This window comes from Trichomycterus rosablanca, chromosome 7 (genome assembly GCF_030014385.1).
Source record: "Trichomycterus rosablanca isolate fTriRos1 chromosome 7, fTriRos1.hap1, whole genome shotgun sequence".
Lineage (NCBI taxonomy): Eukaryota > Metazoa > Chordata > Actinopteri > Siluriformes > Trichomycteridae > Trichomycterus > Trichomycterus rosablanca.
Genome location: NC_085994.1, coordinates 18,001,017 through 18,016,741, shown reverse-complemented (window position 1 = coordinate 18,016,741; position 15,725 = coordinate 18,001,017). Strand labels below are relative to the sequence as shown.

The 15,725-nt window shown below is 40.1% G+C and overlaps 1 protein-coding gene across 1 annotated transcript in view; it reads right to left on the bottom strand.

The window, feature by feature from the left end:
• Positions 1-1,092: 1,092 nt before the first annotated feature.
• The window catches only part of celsr3 (cadherin, EGF LAG seven-pass G-type receptor 3), an 89,003-nt gene continuing 74,370 nt past the window's right edge, over positions 1,093-15,725 (bottom strand). Inside the window, exons 26-36 of the mRNA XM_062999080.1 lie at positions 15,459-15,633; positions 11,887-11,999; positions 10,642-10,721; positions 10,248-10,374; positions 9,998-10,117; positions 7,027-7,124; positions 5,506-5,597; positions 5,208-5,381; positions 4,693-4,887; positions 3,349-4,183; positions 1,093-1,537 (exon numbers count right to left, since the gene is read on the bottom strand). Of these exons, the coding sequence (XP_062855150.1) occupies positions 1,510-1,537; positions 3,349-4,183; positions 4,693-4,887; positions 5,208-5,381; positions 5,506-5,597; positions 7,027-7,124; positions 9,998-10,117; positions 10,248-10,374; positions 10,642-10,721; positions 11,887-11,999; positions 15,459-15,633 (2,037 nt within the window). The 3' untranslated portion in view covers positions 1,093-1,509. The remainder of the gene's footprint in view (positions 1,538-3,348; positions 4,184-4,692; positions 4,888-5,207; positions 5,382-5,505; positions 5,598-7,026; positions 7,125-9,997; positions 10,118-10,247; positions 10,375-10,641; positions 10,722-11,886; positions 12,000-15,458; positions 15,634-15,725) is intronic.

The following is a 15,725-nucleotide window of genomic DNA, read 5'->3' as shown; positions in this document are numbered from 1 at the left end:
AAAAACTATACATTTATAAGCATAACCATTTTAAAATAATTTGTTTTGGTAAAAAAAAATTCAGACACAGTATAACTTCTGTTTATATCAAGGTTAAAATCCACACAAGTTGCAATGATGCTTGAGGAGTTGCCTAAAGTTCAAAGGGTCCAAATTTTCAAACAACACTTCAATAGAGAAAAGGTATAAAGCCATAACAAACACCTTAAACAAGTTCATAAAACCACAAGTAATCTCCAGACAGGTGCACCACACAAGATTTCACATGCATTTAGACTAATAATAAGTTAGTCACTGGAAAAGAGTTGCAGGGTGACCTGAAATCAGCTGGAACAGCAGCAAACAATAAGCATTAACTTCAGATTGGTAAAAAAAAATGGTTAAGGTGCTTGCATGGCCAAGGCAATCTTGTAATGTGAAAATCCAATTTTAAAATGATTGATTTTGAATTAGTGAGTCAATAAGACCTTGGAGACCTTCATAACCAGGGGGAAATTTTTTTTTTTACTATAGACTACTCAAAGCTGTAACTGTCATCAATGGCTTATTAATATTGTATTAATGTTATTAATTTGTGATGTCTGAATACATTCTCCCTACTATTTTAGCATATATTTGTTTATTCTTATAAATGCATAGTTTCATATTTCTAAAGACAAATTGAAAAGACATTGTGTGTTTATGTGGATATGTGCATGGAAAGTATATTAAATAAAAACAAAAGTGGTTGAATAAATACATCCTGTACATCGTCACACAGCCCTGAGCCACAGCAGGGGCTTTAGGATTATGTGTCTGTTTGGGTAGCATGTTAAGACCCCCTCAAAATCCCTACCTGCATTTTCCAATTAAAACCACAATCTTAGAACATCTCCTTAATTCACAATCATGTCGATTAAATCACACCTTGCAGTTTTAAATAGTTCACATTTACAACCACCACTGCCGGATTTCCCCACCTTATCACACATTAGTGATGCTTCTTCACACATTTATCTCATCAAAACCAACCTTCTGATCCCAGGATACTAGAGTTGCTAAAATGTAAGAGAAATGTTTGGAATAGATTTGGAAATGGTTCATGTTGGGTAGAATAGGTTTAGGAGTCCACTGTACTGAAGCACCACGCACTCAACAACCCCATATGCCGGACACACGTCTGTAAAAACATCAGATTCCTGCATTGCAAATGAAAAAAATACAAAAAGGTATAAAAAGGTTATGTACAAGCTATTTGTTTCTTCTCTGTTCAGCGTTTTCAGTAACGGTCCATCAGTGTCCAGCAGTTTAATACTAGTGCTCACCCTGTATTTATAGCCGTAAAAGGCTAATATAAAATATGACTGTAAACAACTTGTCTCCGGAGATTCCACCACACTGTCTCTCAGTCAGTCCTCTCAGGTCCTCCAGTATGTCAGAAAACACCTGAAACCTTCTCAGTGTACTTGGCCTTCTGCTGTCCCTCTATGCCCATGAGCAGAAACGCATCATGGGACTGGTGAGACATCATCAAGACTGTCCATCACTTCTGTGAGGTCTATTTATAAAGAAAAGACAAAAGGACAGATTTAAATAGAAAGACAAAAAACTAGGACAAAATTAATCAACCGCCATCAGATAAAATATCTATTTCAGTACCCAATATAATAATAATAATAATAATAATACATTTTATTTATTGGCGCCTTTCATGACACTCAAGGTCACCTTACATCAACTAAAACAAGAATTAAAACATACAATAAGTTATTACAACTACAACAAACTAATTATCACAACACACAAGCATAAAACAAAAAGTACAAGATATGTTAAAGTGAATAAGCCAGTTTAAAAACTATACACTATATGGTCAAAACGGTGCACACTAATCCTAATTATAGCCATATTTATTGTGTAAAAAAGATTATATAAAATACTTTCTATGCTTTATGCAACTTTTCTGTCACACCTTGAATGTACCCCTTTGAAAAAAGTGCATGTATTTGTATAGACAAAGCGAGGGCTATTGACAATGTTTGACAAGTATGACATCAAGGAATTAATTAATTTCATTGGGCTAAATTGAAATGTTGATTGTGAGCCAGACCATCTTGTCCTTTAGTGCCATACAAAAGCCTTTTTGAAACCATCGGTTTTCCACAGACAAGATAAGATAGACAAGATAAATTCTTGTGAAACACCATCCAGAACAGAGGGGGCTGTTATGGCTTTAAGTATGAATAATCATGGTTCTGGAAAGGGATGTCCAACATGGTCAGGTATTTACATATTTTTATAATTTTTTGTTTATGCATTTTCTCCCCTTTTTGTTCCAACTTTTTAGCGCATCCAATTACTCAATTGCATTTTGTTTTACTGCTGTGCCACCTGAGCATGTATTTACATACTTTTAAATACATAGTGTAATTATGTACTCAATGAAAATTACAATTTTTCTAATAAAGCTACAGTATATGCTGCTTAAACAAAATTAAGGGAACATCTAAAATTATAAATTGTGTAATTTGTTGAATACAAAATAATATAAGAATGGTCAGTGGAATCCAAAATCAACAACCCACTTAGGCCTGGATTCAAAAACACACAAAACATCAAGAAAAAAAATCACAGGCTCCAATTTGCATGAATTTCATCATGACGACCTATAATGTAAATCAGTAGTGTGTATGGCCCCCACAAGCCTGTATGCACCACTGACAATGTCTGGGCTCCTGATAAGACGGCGGGTCTGACAATGGCTCTGAGGATTTTATCCCGGTACTATCACATGGAGTGATCCTCCAAGGATATGCCCCCCAAGACCATCACTGACCCATTGCCAAACTGGTCATGATGAATGATGTTGTAGGCAGCATAACGTTCACCACAGCGTCTCCAGACTGTGTCACACATGCTCACTGTGAATCTACTCTCATTTGTGAAGAGAACGGGTGCCAGTGGCGGACCTGTTAATTCTGGTGTTCTGCAGCTACCGCCTCATGCTACTAGCAGTGACAAAGACACTAGCAAATTGCAAAACTAGAGAAGTATCAGTCACGAAAAATAAGGAGAAAGTAAGTCTGTGGCTACCACCTGCAAAACTAAAACCATTTCCTTTTTGGTGGTTGTCTTGCTGTTGCTGTTGTTCAGTGTATCTGTTGTCACTTTCAATTGTGGCAAAGCAGGTGCAATTGATTCACAATCAGTTATGCTTTCTATTCCTGGACTGATGTGTATAAAAAATTCAATTGAATTGTACAGATTATTGGTCATATTAAAGGTAGAACAAGTTCTGCCTCAATTTTTTTGTCCTAAAAAGTCTCAAGAACACAATATAACAAACAAGTTTAAAAAAAGTCAGCTTACTCTGAATCTGGTGACACTTCAGAGATGCTTTGCGAGGTTGCAGAATGAGGAGGGGGTGAGGGTGACGGGCCAGTGGTGGAGGAGGAAGGGTTAGGAAGCACTGTGGAACTGAAGGAGGCTAGAATAGATGAGAGAATGTCCAGCTGTTCTGTAGAAGGCTGCCGGCTGGGTGGGCCACCAGGGACCATTGAAGCCACGGGATATCTACATTGAGGAGCGGAGTCTAGGCGCCCACGCAGTAAAGCTGCAGCTTCTTGGGGTTCCTCAGTGATTGGTGGTGGAGGAGAGGATGTAGAGTGCGATTCAGAATGTGAGAGTTGTCGTGGGGGGAGAGTTCGAAGCCATTCGCGGCATGGCTGTGGTGCCGTTCCGGCGCCTCCATTGGACTCCAGCTGGTCTCTGGAGCGGCTGAGGTGCTCTCTGGATGCGTGCTGCCTTAACAGATTGCTTAGCGGCATTCTCAATGAGCCCTCCATTCCTGTTACCCCCCCAATAGCAGCCATTGCGGCGCCAAGATCTTCTCTAGAGGCGTGGATGCTGTGGACGGGGCCTAGGTGTTCTCTGGAGCCAAACTCACGTCTACGTGGCAACAGGTCAAGGTTTTCTCTAGAGCGCTGACGCCTTGCAAGTGAGTCCAAGTGCTCTCTGGAGGAGTAACGCGAAGCCGGCTGGGACAGGGAGCCAGTCCCGGAGCACATACGACCATAAGAGGCGGCTGGGACACCCCGGTGGCCCAGAGTGGATGTACGGTACCAGGAGAGCTCGCTAGGAACCCGGCCCACTGAGGACAAACCTTGCAGAGCTGGGGGGCAGCCCAGACGGTTTTTTAGGATACCTGAAAGAGGGCAGAAGAGAGTGTCAGTGTGTTTGCATTTGTATGGGTTAAGTTAAAGGGGAACGGTCATATTAGGCAGTTTTAATTGTAAAACAGACTATTTAATGCCAGTGCATGTCAAGTAATAGAATTTATAAGAAAAAACAAGAGTAAACTGACCAATTACAATCTGTTTCTCCAGACCTTTTGACTTCTTTGTTTATGACATCACAATGATTTTAGGGAGTTCTGTTTCCACCTCTTTGTAATACAGACCCAATAACATTATTGCTAAATTTTTAGCTCTTTTCTAATACATAGCATTAAAGAAAAATATAATATGATTTTTGAAGCACTGACATTGCACAGTCCTTTCCACATTAAAAAAAAAACCTGTTCACCTTTACCTTAAATAAAAGGCAGATGTAAATGTTATATCAGATAACTAAGCAAGGTTCCAGACTTCTAAAGCTGCTCTTGATGACCCCTTAGCTAGTGTCCCATCTATTTACATTTTAAACGTTTGTCACCTTTGCGGTGTCTGTGCATGGGGGTTGGTCCATTCTCGTCCCCGCTGGTGAGTGCAGCGTCTGCCTGATTGTTATTGGCTGCATCTTTGCTGTAATCGGCCTCGAGACGGCGCTCCGAACCCCATTTTTGCAGAGAGTGGGTCTCACACCCTTCCAACGCTGGCCAATAGGAAAGCAGGTCATTCCCATCCAGATCTGACACGGAAACAACACACCGTTCTATTGGCCAGCATGTACTGGTAGCTGCATAAGAATAACTGCTCTATAGTTCTGGATCAGATTTACAGCCACTTATTGAACGAAACGATGGTAACATTAGAGCAATCTGTAAACATCATTAGGCAATTAACAATGCAAAATTATGCCCACAAGTTCAAATGTCTGCTTTAAAAATGACACACCACCTGAGCCAAATCATATGTGTATTTATGTGTATTTATGTGTATTTTATTATTTTGTCTTACATTTTTACACCTTAGTTTAGCAGCACATATAAGAAGAGACACTGCTGGTACCTTTGGTGCCGTTGTGGGTGGGTTCAGTGAGCAAACGCTCTCTGTGATTGGTACGTTTGAAGCGTCGCTGGATCCGTCCCCGGAGACGCACGTTGTCATCACTTTCAGACGATGGGATAGACAGACTCCTTTCCTCCTCCAGAGAAAGATCAGAGTCTGAGTCCGAGTCCTCACCTACAGAGAATAAAACCAAAAGCAGGAGAGAATTAGGAATGTATTTTCTGAAGTAAGTGTGGGTAAATAAAATGTGTGTGTGTGGTATACGTACATGCATTGAGAGTATTATGAGCAAGTGTACCTCCGTTGCGGTGGAACATTGCTACATCAAGATCAGTGGCTCCCTTGTGACCCAATGCCTGCTCAGCTGTCTGACGTAGAAGATTTTCCCTACTCAATTAATAAACAATAAAGAAAACAAAATAAGCACAAAAAGAAATCAAATTAAAAGTTAGTGAACAACCAAAAATTTATTTATTCATTAATTGTCTGTTTTATCTCTGCTTTATCCTGTTCAGGGTCACGGTGGGTACGATTCACTTGGCGAAAGGTAGGAAACACTTCGGACAGGTGGCCAATCCATTACAGGGCAAACTCACACATATTCACACACACACATTCCCACCTAGGGGCAATTTTGTATCTCCATTTAACCTGACTGCATGTCTTTAAACTGAGGGAGGAAACTAGAGCACCCGTGCAGACACAGGGAGAACATACAAACATCACACAGAAGGGACCCGGATTGCTCCACCTGGGAATCAAATTCAGGCCCTTCTTGCTGTGAGGTGTCAGTGCTACCCACCAAGCCACTGTAACGCCCACTACAAAATCAATGTCACAATAAAGTTTCAGTTATAAAACAGGTAACCTGATTTAAAAGGCTATGTGATGTACGTACATTTAGAAGTGTATGTGTTTTATATCTGACTGATGGATTTAACTACATATGACTTACATATATTGTCCTGACTACTTCATGAAACTGTGCAATGGTAATTTAGGAACTGTGTGTTGTTCTAAATGTCTCTGAAGGGACCACAGAACTGATGCAGCAAAAATTTGGGACCTTCATTCTTAAAACAGAGCCACAGTTTAATGAAAACTTTAAACCTAAAGAGTGGCAGAGAGGGTGTGTGCTTTAACAGTAACTTTAGAATTATGTAACCTATAAGTTTAAAACCCTCTTCTTTTGAATGCACTGAGGAGATCCATGACTAACACATGCCCCCTCCAACATTTGTGCAGTAGCTGACTGCTTCTTTTCACCTGCACGAAGTGGGTTCATATGGTGATCAGTGTAGCGCATGGAAAGTCAAGCATCAATCTCCAGTATGCCCCATCAGTCAGCCAGCAGAGGTTAAAATTGCAGCAGTTATGAGGAATTCTCTACAATATTCTTTCGGACAAGCCAATGATTGTCTATAGTGTCTGTGCGTCCTGGTTGGCAGTAGCAGAACTCAGATTTAAATTCGCATATTTGAGAGATATGAGTCTGCACGAGTTTTAAACTTTAGAACCTTAATGTATCTAGAACTGTTCCTGAAGAGCAATTAAAGTTATTGTGAAAGCAAAAATAAGACAAGGATATTTTTCTTTGATAGTAAATAATACACTATTTACACTTGATTAGTAAATAGAACACTCATAAAGTCAATAGTTATCAGCCTAGGTGAATCTAAACAGCTGACTTACAAAAGTTATTGGTATTGCGCTTTTTTTTTTATGTAAATGGATTGTAATGGTACAAGATTGGGGGAAAACATGTTCCTATGTCTGTGATGGTAGATGTAGCAGTTTCAACATTTGTTTGAGTTCTTACCGAGCACTGCTGACTGATGATACTGTGGATGTTCCCAGTGTGATACGGTGTAATCCACTCTGCTCCAGCAAGGAGGCACTGTTGTATGGGTTCTGGACCTACACACACGCGCGCAGAGAACAATAGAGCAAACATTTAAACTAAATTCAAATCCTTTAGTCCTAATTATACTTGAGCTTAAATGTATGCATTTTTTTATTGTGAGACCAGAATAGTCACTTGACTCCAAAAAGTCTGATTTACTACCATAAGTAACATTTAAAAGGAAACAATAATTATTTTCATTTCATTTTGATGTTTTACCACCGCTTTATCGTGGCCAGGGTTGCGGTGGGTCCGGTTTCCCCTGATCCAATGGGTGCTATGCAATAGCACACCCTGGACAGAACGCCAATCCATAGCTGTCTGAATGTAGAAGTCCAACCAGCCAATAGCATTGCTGGGGATTTGAACCCTGGATCCCACCGGTAGTGAGTGTAATTTACTGCTACACCAATCAAAGCCCATAAACAATAATGTCTGTCTATTTTTTATAGCTGAATGGTTGGTAGCATGCCAGTGCCTTGCATTTATTATCTTCACAACCCATAATATGAATAAAAGTCAAAGAAACGGAACGACTGGAGTTTATAAAAAAGCCCCACCACTCACATAATGAAAAGTATGTTATACAGTGTATCACAAAAGTGAGTACACCCCTCACATTTCTGCAGATATTTAAGTATATCTTTTCATGGGACAACACTGACAAAATGACACTTTGACACAATTAAAAGTAGTCTGTGTGCAGCTTATATAACAGTGTAAATTTATTCTTCCCTCAAAATAACTCAATATACAGCCATTAATGTCTAAACCACCGGCAACAAAAGTGAGTACACCCCTAAGAGACTACACCCCTAAATGTCCAAATTGAGCACTGCTTGTCATTTTCCCTCCAAAATGTCATGTGATTTGTTAGTGTTACTAGGTCTCAGGTGTGCATAGGGAGCAGGTGTGTTCAATTTAGTAGTACAGCTCTCACACTCTCTCATACTGGTCACTGAAAGTTCCAACATGGCACCTCATGGCAAAGAACTCTCAGAGGATCTTAAAAGACGAATTGTTGCGCTACATGAAGATGGCCAAGGCTACAAGAAGATTGCCAACACCCTGAAACTGAGCTGCAGCACAGTGGCCAAGATCATCCAGCGTTTTAAAAGAGCAGGGTCCACTCAGAACAGACCTCGCGTTGGTCGTCCAAAGAAGCTGAGTGCACGTGCTCAGCGTCACATCCAACTGCTGTCTTTGAAAGATAGGCGCAGGAGTGCTGTCAGCATTGCTGCAGAGATTGAAAAGGTGGGGGGTCAGCCTGTCAGTGCTCAGACCATACGCCGCACACTACATCAAATTGGTCTGCATGGCTGTCACCCCAGAAGGAAGCCTCTTCTGAAGTCTCTACACAAGAAAGCCCGCAAACAGTTTGCTGAAGACATGTCAACAAATAACATGGATTACTGGAACCATGTCCTATGGTCTGATGAGACCAAGATTAATTTGTTTGGTTCAGATGGTCTCAAGCATGTGTGGCGGCAATCAGGTGAGGAGTACAAAGATAAGTGTGTCATGCCTACAGTCAAGCATGGTGGTGGGAATGCCATGGTCTGGGGCTGCATGAGTGCAGCAGGTGTTGGGGAGTTACATTTCATTGAGGGACAAATGAACTCCAATATGTACTGTGAAATACTGAAGCAGAGCATGATCCCCTCCCTCCGGAAACTGGGTCGCAGGGCAGTGTTCCAGCATGATAATGACCCCAAACACACCTCTAAGACGACCACTGCTTTATTGAAGAGGCTGAGGGTAAAGGTGATGGACTGGCCAAGCATGTCTCCAGACCTAAACCCAATAGAACATCTTTGGGGCATCCTCAAGCGGAAGGTGGAGGAGCGCAAAGTCTCGAATATCCGCCAGCTCCGTGATGTCGTCATGGAGGAGTGGAAAAGCATTCCAGTGGCAACCTGTGAAGCTCTGGTAAACTCCATGCCCAGGAGAGTTAAGGCAGTTCTGGGAAATAATGGTGGCCACCCAAAATATTGACACTTCAGGAACTTTCACTAAGGGGTGTACTCACTTTTGTTGCCGGTGGTTTAGACATTAATGGCTGTATATTGAGTTATTTTGAGGAAAGAATAAATTTACACTGTTATATAAGCTGCACACAGACTACTTTTCATTGTGTCAAAGTGTCATTTTGTCAGTGTTGTCCCATGAAAAGATATACTTAAATATCTGCAGAAATGTGAGGGGTGTACTCACTTTTGTGATACACTGTACATAGCAGCATTGTCAGTATTCAAAAGAAGGGAAAAAGAAAGCTTTTTAAAATACTTTCATATTATTAAGGTGCTACATAATTCACGACCATAAAAATCACGTCACGGACCATAAAATAAGCCTTTTTCTGAAATATGAGGCGCAATATGAGATGGTTCTAGCCTAGTGTAACAGACTTTTCTGTGGTGTAGTGTGCTGACAATGTTTGATGTATGTGTTTATATATTGAGTGCATTTTGTCCCTTTGGGAATTCCACAATCAATGTAAATGTGTGCTTCTCTACACACATGATCATCTCTAAAAGAACAAACCAACCAGAACAAAGTATTATGCTTCTGATGGTTTGTCTATGTACAGTTTATTAAATGATATTAAACTCAGCAAATTCTAAAGATGCTTGGTTACATTAGCAATATGTTAGGCGGGGGTCAAAGGGGGGGTGTCAAAACACAGACAAGTATTTACGTATTTGTTAAGGTAGGCTGTGCTGATTATTGTAGCTTCCATTTATTGTATCATTCAATTTATGAGTGTAATTTAATGACCATGAGATGTGGCACTTTTCTTTAAAAATCCATGACATTAAGTACATTTCCCTGTGAATTTAGTACAACCCTACATATTAAGTTAAATATTGCCTGTATGCAGACTTACAGTTATTTGAGGTGGTCTGGAAGGGTCTTCAGTGGGACTCTTTTTGCCAGAGCAGGCAGCTTTCCAGGCTTCCTTTACCTCCGAGTTCAGCAAAGTGAAGACCAAAAGCACAGCCAACCCCTGAAACAACAACACAACCTGATAAATACTTACACCCCATACTTACACTCAAAACACAGCACATGATCTACATTCTAACATCCCATCACAAGTATTCAATAAAGAGCGCATTAATATGAACCACACATACCTGTATGAGGCAGAGGATGATGAAGAGGTAGTGGAAGGCCAGGATGCTGTTATTGACAGCCATTAGCCCAAAGAACCAGACACACACACTCAAGAGCAGCAGGAGAAAGGCACTGCGGATAGTGGCACTGAGGCATGAAGAAAGAAAGAAAATTAGTCACATGAACTTATCATTTACGTTTCTGATAGAGCTCATTTGCTGCATGAGAGAAGGTTAGCTGAAGGCTGATAGCTGTCAGACTCAATAACGTTAGCACTTCTGTAGACAGAATACTAGAGCAGTAAAAAAAGATGTCCACTCATGCAAAAAACGTCTACTGATCATGTGTGTGTGTGTGTGTGTGTGTGTGTTTGTGTGTGTGTGTGTGTGTGTGTGTGTGTTTATATGGACTTACATTACGGGCAGTTTTTTTGTCTCCTTTTGAGATGGATTACATGTAATGCGCAGCACTATCATAAATATTCCCCCATTCATCTGAAAAAGAGACAAGGAGGAGGAGGAAGAAGCAAGGGTGTAAGAAAAAAATTAGACATGTTAGATTTAGGAGATTGGTACGTTCTTTTAAGTAGGATTAACTGATTCTATCATAATGTCATAATATTATCATAATGTGCATGGATAATACATGTATTTGTATGTATTGTGTATAAGAATATACTGTATATACTACTGCTGCTATTATTATATTTCAAGCCATAGTGTCAGACACACAATTGCACATCTTTTACATTTATTTGCATATCATATAGTGTATATACTATACACATCGTACATTTGTAGTAGTTCTTTTTTTACATTTGTTCTTGTTCAGCTTCTGGAGGCCAATAATTTCCTTCGGGATAAATAAAGTATCTATCTATCTATCTATCTATCTATCTATCTATCTATCTATCTATCTATCTATCTATCTATCTATCTATCTATCTATCTATCTATCTAATTATATTAGTTGTTTAATGATATTAGTATTAGTTGATAAACAGATATAAAGATGGACTCATCATAAATGTAATTGCTCAAATCACTATGTTGTTATTTTATGTATTTACATTTTGTACTTTTTTGTTATAAAAGCCTAACCAGGGACTGGGGCTGCAAATTAGCTTATGCTAGAAGCCTCTTATACAATACATCTAGTGCATTTTATGTAACAATGTTTATTTGTATTGTCCCTGTTAAATAAACTATTAAAATAAAAATAAAATAAATATTAATGTCAGGAGATTGACTGGGACTACAGTGGTTGTCCTGAGTTTTTGCACATTGTCTTAACATTGTTCATAAACATGCAATGTATATGCAGGCTATATCATTTTATGCCAAGCAAGAATGTTCTCATGACTTGACGGTAAGTGAGAATGAATTTGCAAGATTCATCTAAACACTGTTTGTCCAGCCTCATCAAATTTCTGTGGTTATATGACTGTAAAAAAATGCTTCCCATTCATCACATTCCATTAAAAAAATCAATGGTAGCCACAGGTGAAAAACAAGTAACCCTCCCCCCTGCACTACACAACAGAAATCCCAGTGAGTTACAACAGACTTGGCCAAAGGGCAGTTACAGTATGTGGATGAAGTTGATGACCTTGTGTAGTGAGATGAATAAAATCCTTATAAGCTGCAGAGGTTAGCATACCAGTATAACAATGACGATGGGTCCAGCAAAGCTCCAGATGAGTTTATCATAAAGAGAGATCCAACAGAAATCAGGGTTCCCATAACCCTCTGGGTCCAAACCCACAGCCAGTCCTGAAACAAATGCACGCATATTAATGAATGTAATGCACTTTAGTTTTAAACATTCATCCCTTCTGTGTGTGTGCGTACACACATACAGTGTATCACAAAAGTGAGTGCACCCCTCACATTTCTGCAGATATTTAATTATATCTTTTCATGGGACAACACTGACAAAATGACACTTTGACACAATGAAAAGTAGTCTGTGTGCAGCTTATATAACAGTGTAAATTTATTCTTCCCTCAAAATAACTCAATATACAGCCATTAATGTCTAAACCACCGGCAACAAAAGTGAGTACACCCCTAAGAGACTACACCCCTAAATGTCCAAATTGAGCACTGCTTGTCATTTTCCCTCCAAAATGTCATGTGATTTGTTAGTGTTACTAGGTCTCAGGTGTGCATAGGGAGCAGGTGTGTTCAATTTAGTAGTACAGCTCTCACACTCTCTCATACTGGTCACTGAAAGTTCCAACATGGCACCTCATGGCAAAGAACTATCTGAGGATCTTAAAAGATGAATTGTTGCGCTACATGAAGATGGCCAAGGCTACAAGAAGATTGCCAACACCCTGAAACTGAGCTGCCGCACAGTGGCCAAGGTCATCCAGCGTTTTAAAAGAGCAGGGTCCACTCAGAACAGACCTCGCGTTGGTCGTCCAAAGAAGCTGAGTGCACGTGCTCAGCGTCACATCCAACTGCTGTCTTTGAAAGATAGGCGCAGGAGTGCTGTCAGCATTGCTGCAGAGATTGAAAAGGTGGGGGGTCAGCCTGTCAGTGCTCAGACCATACGCCGCACACTACATCAAATTGGTCTGCATGGCTGTCACCCCAGAAGAAAGCCTCTTCTGAAGTCTCTACACAAGAAAGCCCGCAAACAGTTTGCTGAAGACATGTCAACAAAGGACATGGATTACTGGAACCATGTCCTATGGTCTGATGAGACCAAGATTAATTTGTTTGGTTCAGATGATCTCAAGCATGTGTGGCGGCAATCAGGTGAGGAGTACAAAGATAAGTGTGTCATGCCTACAGTCAAGCATGGTGGTGGGAATGCCATGGTCTGGGGCTGCATGAGTGCAGCAGGTGTTGGGGAGTTACATTTCATTGAGGGACACATGAACTCCAATATGTACTGTGAAATACTGAAGCAGAGCATGATCCCCTCCCTCCGGAAACTGGGTCGCAGGGCAGTGTTCCAGCATGATAATGACCCCAAACACACCTCTAAGACAACCACTGCTTTATTGAAGAGGCTGAGGGTAAAGGTGATGGACTGGCCAAGCATGTCTCCAGACCTAAACCCAATAGAACATCTTTGGGGCATCCTCAAGCGGAAGGTGGAGGAGCGCAAAGTCTCGAATATCCGCCAGCTCCGTGATGTCGTCATGGAGGAGTGGAAAAGCATTCCAGTGGCAACCTGTAAAGTTCTGGTAAACTCCATGCCCAGGAGAGTTAAGGCAGTTCTGGGAAATAATGGTGGCCACACAAAATATTGACACTTCAGGAACTGTCACTAAGGGGTGTACTCACTTTTGTTGCCGGTGGTTTAGACATTAATGGCTGTATATTCAGTTATTTTGAGGGAAGAATAAATTTACACTGTTATATAAGCTGCACACAGACTACTTTTCATTGTGTCAAAATGTCATTTTGTCAGTGTTGTCCCATGAAAAGATATACTTAAATATCTGCAGAAATGTGAGGGGTGTACTCACTTTTGTGATACACTGTATATATATACACACACACAGATTTTGATTTACTAATGACAGCTGTATAATAAAAGTACTACTTTGCATGTGTAATAATTTAAAGGCTGTGTGTGTAGTTAAATCAATATATTAATCCAGCACTCCAGTCTCTGAAATGAAAACTGTTCTTTTATTTATTCATTTATTTTTGGTTTAAATTTTTTTTTGTTTCTATTTATTTATGCATTATCTCCCTTTTTCGCCCATGCTGCGGTGGATTCGCACATGAGGCTCGTCCACTTCTGTACAGGAGCCTCGATCTGCTAACCAGAGTCCTTACAGAGCATTTAAAGACCCCACCCACTTACTTTGGCCTTTTCCCACCCAGCAGATTAGATGTCCAGTTTTGTCTGCTGCAGGCACTGCCAATTGTCCCCGCTAGATGGCGCCCATTCGATCGGTAGCAGAACCGATTTTCGAACCAGGGTTTTCAGAATCTCAGCGCTGGTGTGCTAGCGTCAACTGGGTGCCAAAAAACTGTTTTTTAAAATGTTTTTATTTGTAGACTCTATAGGTTTTTACCCCCCAATTGTAAAATAATATATCTGCTGGAATGATTTATGTTTTATTGCAAATGTCTATTATTGCAGATTTTAATTAATTTATTTATTTTCTTTAGTGGTTGAAACAGCGGATCATTCTGGTCTGCATTCCTGATTTGGCACAGTTTTTTTTTTTTTTTTTTTACATCAGATGTTCTTCCTGACCCAACCCTCCTTATTTTGATCTGAGCTTGGGACCAGCACTAAAAGCACACTGACAAGTGCACCTCCCAGCTAGGCTATTCAGCCACTCCTCACTGAGACACAGCCAATTATGTCTGTGTAGACGGCTGACCGTCCGATAGCACAGCTGATATTCAAAACCCCGGATCTCAGCGGTAATGGACTAGTATATTTTATCGCTGTGCCATTAGAGCTCTGAATAATGTAGCAGAGAATTCTTAATATATGGAAAACTTCACTTTGATTATTTTATTACATAAAGGGCATCATCACATGCATGTAGATTTGATTACTCAACCTTTGTTTGCTGTGCAAAAAATAGTAAAGGAATAAAGGGTGTCCTTGTTGATAAATGTATAATTTGATCATTCTTATAATGCCGAAAATAAATCACTGATAGGTAAATAAAATACTAAAAAAATATGATAGATCTTAAATGGTTCATATTTGGATTGTCCTCCTATAGGAAGGATGAGATACTACAAAGCTCTTGAGCAAATCTACTGTGATTTTTTACTCATTTGAAAGACACAATCTATGCCCTGTTAAAAAAAAGCAGTGTACTCAAATTAGCACCAGCGTGGTAAATCCCCAACGTTGGTTATATTTACTGCAGAGCTGATTTTGTGTAAATGTAACATTTTTATGACTTCACTCGCTGGGGTCAGGAAGTCAGTGTGCAGTATCTCCAGGGATTATGGGGGTTGAGGGCTTTGCTTAAGGGCAGCTGGCATTGACGTGACCTAAGTAACCTTGCAAATGCCAACCAGCTCCTATGAATATAAATTGAAATAGATCATATCATGTGATAGCAAAAGTCATACAAAGTCCTTAATCTGCACAACGTCCAGTTCAAATTACTAAAATGAATGCCCCTAAATGTCCCTTTTAAGTGTTTAAACACAAATTAACAGTTCATCTCAACTGGAATCTGTTTGCTTTACCCAGTAAGGTGGTTTGTTATTCTTACACGTGTGCATATCTACCTGTAATAATGGCTGGCACTCCCCAGCCAATGGCGTAGTAGAACCTCATGGCTCCGTAGTTGATGTTGCGTGCTTCGGTCTGCATGCGGTAAATGTGCAGTGCTTCCACAAACAGCCAGGCAAATGCTGACATGAAGAAATAATGCAGCAGGATTGCCACCACAGTGCACAAAAACTGAGAGAAAACACAAACAGAAATAAAAACACGTCAATCAAAATGCAGGAGTATACACTATATGGCCAAAAGCATTTGGACGTGTCCATTAG